The following is a 4,331-nucleotide window of genomic DNA, read 5'->3' on the forward strand; positions in this document are numbered from 1 at the left end:
TGGACTTTTGGGTACAGGATTATTGTTTAGTTGTTTCTGTGTTCTTTTGCTGTTTTTGCCAATATACATATATTCTTTAATAAAGGGTTGTTATTTCTTCTTTTTTTCCATACTTCCTCGGTTGGAGCCTCTTAATTTCGGATTTACAATTGCTGAGAGAGAGCAGTTTGGTCTACCTCGTAACTCATCCTCCTTAGCAAAACTCTTTAGTCTCCTTAAACTGAGACAGTCTTGAGTGACAGGACATGGGCCAAGAGCTTCCTACTGCCCAAGGGCAGGGTTGGATGGGATACTGGGAAGAAATTCTTCCCTGTGAGGGTGGTTGCCCCATCCCTGAAAGTGTTCAAGGCCAGGTTGGATGGGGCTTGGAGCAACCTGGGCTAGTGGAAGGTGTCATTATTTCTGTCTCTGTCAGGGGTTGAAATGAGATGAGCATTAAGGTCCCTTCAAGCCCAAACCTTTCCATGGCTCTATGACCTCATGACTCTATGACCTCATGTCTCCATGGCTCTGTGACCCACTGTGTCCTGCAGGTCAGGGGGGGCCGTTGCCTGGCAACGGGAGCTGTGATGAAGAGGGGCACGTGCAGCGCAGGCCCCAGTCCTTCGAGGGCCGAGGAAGGAGGAAGGAGCCTTCTGGCGACTGACCCGCTTCTTCATTGCTTTTGCTGATACGATTGATTAACTGTTTTGCTCAACCATTTTATCCACCCTATTGGTCATCCCTTTTACCATCCCTTTTGTTCATCCCTGGCAGATCCTGTCTGGGCAGGAAGGCTGTCTTTGCAGACATGGCGACTCCCTTGGACACTCTCAGCCTCTCCCAGCTGCTGGATCTCGCCATCGGGATGCCCCAGAGTGGAGCCATCCACTTTGCAGCCATGAGGAAACTGCTGCAGGCCGTGCTGGGGCACCTGGACATGCAGTACCTGACAGTCCAGGAGCCGTGGACGGGCGAGCTGAGTGGCCCCTCACTGGCTGAGTTGGCTGCTGACGTAAAACAAATGAAACAGGACATGGAATCCTATAAGAAACTCATGTCTGAGGTAGTGGCTCTTCCCAGAGCCCCTGGTGCTCCCCCACCAGTCAGTCCCTCCCCACTTCCTCAGCAGTGCTTGACTCTGCCCTCACTGCCCAGGCAGCGCTTGGGCCGCTGGCAGAGCTTCCTGGCCCTTGGGATGGGCTTCAGTGCTCTGGCACAGAGCCTGGTTCGGGCAGGCGGCACTGGGGCTCTCCCTGCTGACCCTGCCTGTGCCATGGGCTCCCCAGGGGAGGGCTGGGGGTCTTGGGGGACTCACCCCCGAGAACCCTTTTTCCTAGACTGTCTCTCAGGCTCTACACGAGGAGAGTGGTGAGGCCAAAGATGTGTCCAGGGTCCAGGAAGCACAGGTTTGTGGAGATCACAGTGGGGGTGAAGGTCGCGTTCCTCAGGGACACTGCCCAGGGGCTCATCTCTGACACCCCTTTTTCCTCAGCCCCAAAGAGCAGAGGACATGAAGGTCCAGGAGGTCCAGGACGTCCAGGAGGTCCAGGAGGTCCAGAAGATCCAGCAGGAGCTTGACCAGGTGAACTGCTGCTGTCAGACACTTGTTGCTCTGAGGCAGCAGCCAGTGGCCTCGGCTGTGCCGGCCGCAGGCTCAGCAGCCCTGGCCCTGCTGGATGCATGGAGAGTGCTGCCCGCAGTGCCCTGCCAGCCTGGCTGAGCCTGACCTGCACTGTCCCCTGTGCTGGGCACACCACGGCAGGGGGAAGGTCCTGCAGGTCCCCAGGGACCCTCCCCTGGGACTCACCCCCACCACCCCTTTCTCCCAGTTCATGGCTGACTACCAGAATCTTTGCGAGGAGATCGGCATGATTAAGACAACACAGTCCAACATGGCAGAGAAGATGAGAGAGACATTTGCATGGGTGAGCCACTGGCTGGTGTCACCTTTGGGCTCTTGTGGGATATTTGAGTGTGGTTGCCTGAGCTGGGGATTTGGGGTTGGGCCGGGGACAGGGTGTGAGGCCCTGGTTCTGCCCTGAGTCTGCCACCATTGTCCTTTCCAGATGAAGAAGATGGAGGACGACATGAGAAAGCTGAGGGAGGATGCAGTGAAGTGGAAAGAAGAGATCAGTGAGCAGATCACTCAACAAGTGGAGTAAGAGGAGAGGAAAGGGTTTACTACCTTATAGGGCTGCAAGACAGCCCAGAGGATTTGAGAGCATCTTGGTTTGGGGGTAAGGGACATTGCCCAAGAAGTGCTGGGGAGGCTAAGCCAGCCCCTGCCCCCATCTCGCTGGCCAGGTCCGTGCTGCAGGAGACAAAGATTGAACTCAAGAAGATGGAGGAGCAGCAGGAGATGAGGAATGTCATGCTGGAAGAGATGGTGAACGAGGCAACCAACCAGATGACTGAGGCAACCAACCAGATGAATGCTCAGGTGAGGTGCTGGGGGAGCACTCCCACCACCCGCTGGCTCAGTGGAGGGGTCCTGATGGGGTTCCAGCCACATCCCCCAGCTGGATGGGGCCATCAAGCCCCACAGCACCCAGGTGTGCTGGCTGCATCCATCCCATCTCTGAGCGGATTCCTTCTGCCCTTCCTGCAGCTGGGTGAGCTGGGGGAGATAACAGGGGCTCTGCAGGAGGAGACAGAGATGGAGGAGCCAGAGTGTTCCAACTGCACCTTCAACATCAGAGTGTTTTTGAGGGAGCTTGTCAAGTGCTGTGAGAAACTCAAGGAGGACGTGGACTCCCTGCAGTCCCGGCAGACAGCTGTGGGCAAGGTGGAGAACATCATAAAGCAAAGGAGCCAGGTAGGGAATTGGCATCACAGGGGACTTGGGAGTGGGCTGATGGCATTCCCTGGTTGACTGTGCTTTGCTGTAAAATGTTGGGGAGCCCCTCACTGCCCCCAGACTGGCTTGGACCAGTCAGCAGCATGGAAGGAAATTAAAGCCTTGTGCAAATGTCCTCTTGACACTGAATACTCATGGAACGAGACCCTCCTTGCTAAGCATCATCTTTTCTTCCTCCCTGGAGCAGGACCAGCAGCTCCTGCAGCACATGGAGGACAAGGTCAGGAAGATTCAAGGGGACTGTGAGGAGCTCAGCTTGGTCTCAGGGAACCTCCAGAAGGACTGTGAGGAAAAGCAGAAAGCTATTGAGGTTGGTGGCTGAAATTCCTGTGGGGTCAGAGCATCCCTCAGGCACACTCCAGGCAGGGGACCATAAGGAATCTGTCCCCCTGCTGACCTGCTCACAGCCCTGAGGGGGTTCCGAGGGCGTTTCCCAGAGGATTTTGGGTAGGGGGAGCAGGGGCTGCTCAGTTGACCAGGAGGTAGCTCTGACCCTGCTGCCATGTCATGGGATGCTTTCTATGTTGAAAGATGCTATTCCAGTCCTTGGAGAAACTGCAGAAGGAGAAAGCAGATGAGCAGAAAATGTTGCAGAACATGTTGACAGCAATGGATGTGGTACAGTCTTGAGGGCCCTCTGTGCCAGCCCAGGGCTTCCTGGACAGGGTGACAAGTGCCCCTTGTGCTTTGGCGCATGGGTGGTAGAAGTGGCCTGGGAGAGAGAGGATTTCCAGACCAAGTGCAGGTCCCTTGTCCCTCCACGGATGGGAACAACCCCATGGGGGTGATGGGGTGAATGGGGCCACCCTGCCCTGAAAGGGGCACGATGGTACAGAGGGAGTGCTTCTCCCTCTGCCCCTGACACGCCCTGGCCCTGCCTGTCATTCCTCAACCCTTTCCCCTCTTCACTCCTGCCTTTCTCCTCTGCTAGAAAGCGGACAAAAATGCCTTGGGCAGCAAAGTCAATTGCACCCAGTTTGAGGCAAACATGGAGCGGCTGGATCAGAGGCTGCGGAAGATGCAAAGTCAGGTGTTGGGACAGAATGAACACTGGAACGAGCTGCAGGAGAAGCTCAGCCACAGGATAGAAAACAAGGTGAGGAGTGGCTCGTCCCCAGTGTGCAAAACTGGCACCTTTGAGTCTTGGCAGCCAGAGGCAGCATCCCTCTGAGGGTCCCCCACTCCTGGATTTTCCCTGGAGACAGCCATGTCCCATGCCAGGGCAGCTGGCTGAGGGTGTGCACCTGTCCACAGCTGGATCGTGGGGAGCTGAAGGCTTTCCATGAGAAGATGGAGGAGACCTGGAAGAAGAGCATCAGGGAGCTTGAGAAGAAGATGATGGCTGACAGTGCCGCTGGGCTGAGGAAGTGAGTGGGATGGGGATGGCAATGGCTTTGGGGACAGCGATGGTGCTGTTCCCTCCAGCTGTCCCAGACAGTGCCCACGTGGTACCCTGGCACTGCACCAATTTAGCCACCAAAGGAACTGTGGC

The 4,331-nt window shown here is 56.1% G+C and overlaps 1 protein-coding gene across 1 annotated transcript; it reads left to right on the plus strand.

Annotated features, from left to right (window-relative positions):
• Positions 1-2,602: 2,602 nt before the first annotated feature.
• On the plus strand, positions 2,603-4,210 carry LOC108640375 (glutamine-rich protein 2-like). Its single transcript, XM_029961249.1, has 5 exons — positions 2,603-2,797; positions 3,027-3,149; positions 3,371-3,457; positions 3,771-3,935; positions 4,094-4,210. The coding sequence occupies exons 1-5, from the start codon at positions 2,639-2,641 to the stop codon at positions 4,208-4,210; spliced, it is 651 nt and encodes a 216-aa protein (XP_029817109.1). The 5' UTR covers positions 2,603-2,638.
• The last annotated feature ends 121 nt before the right edge of the window (positions 4,211-4,331 follow it).

Source organism: Manacus vitellinus, unplaced genomic scaffold (assembly GCF_001715985.3).
Source record: "Manacus vitellinus isolate BGI_N305 unplaced genomic scaffold, ASM171598v3 scaffold_32_pilon, whole genome shotgun sequence".
Lineage (NCBI taxonomy): Eukaryota > Metazoa > Chordata > Aves > Passeriformes > Pipridae > Manacus > Manacus vitellinus.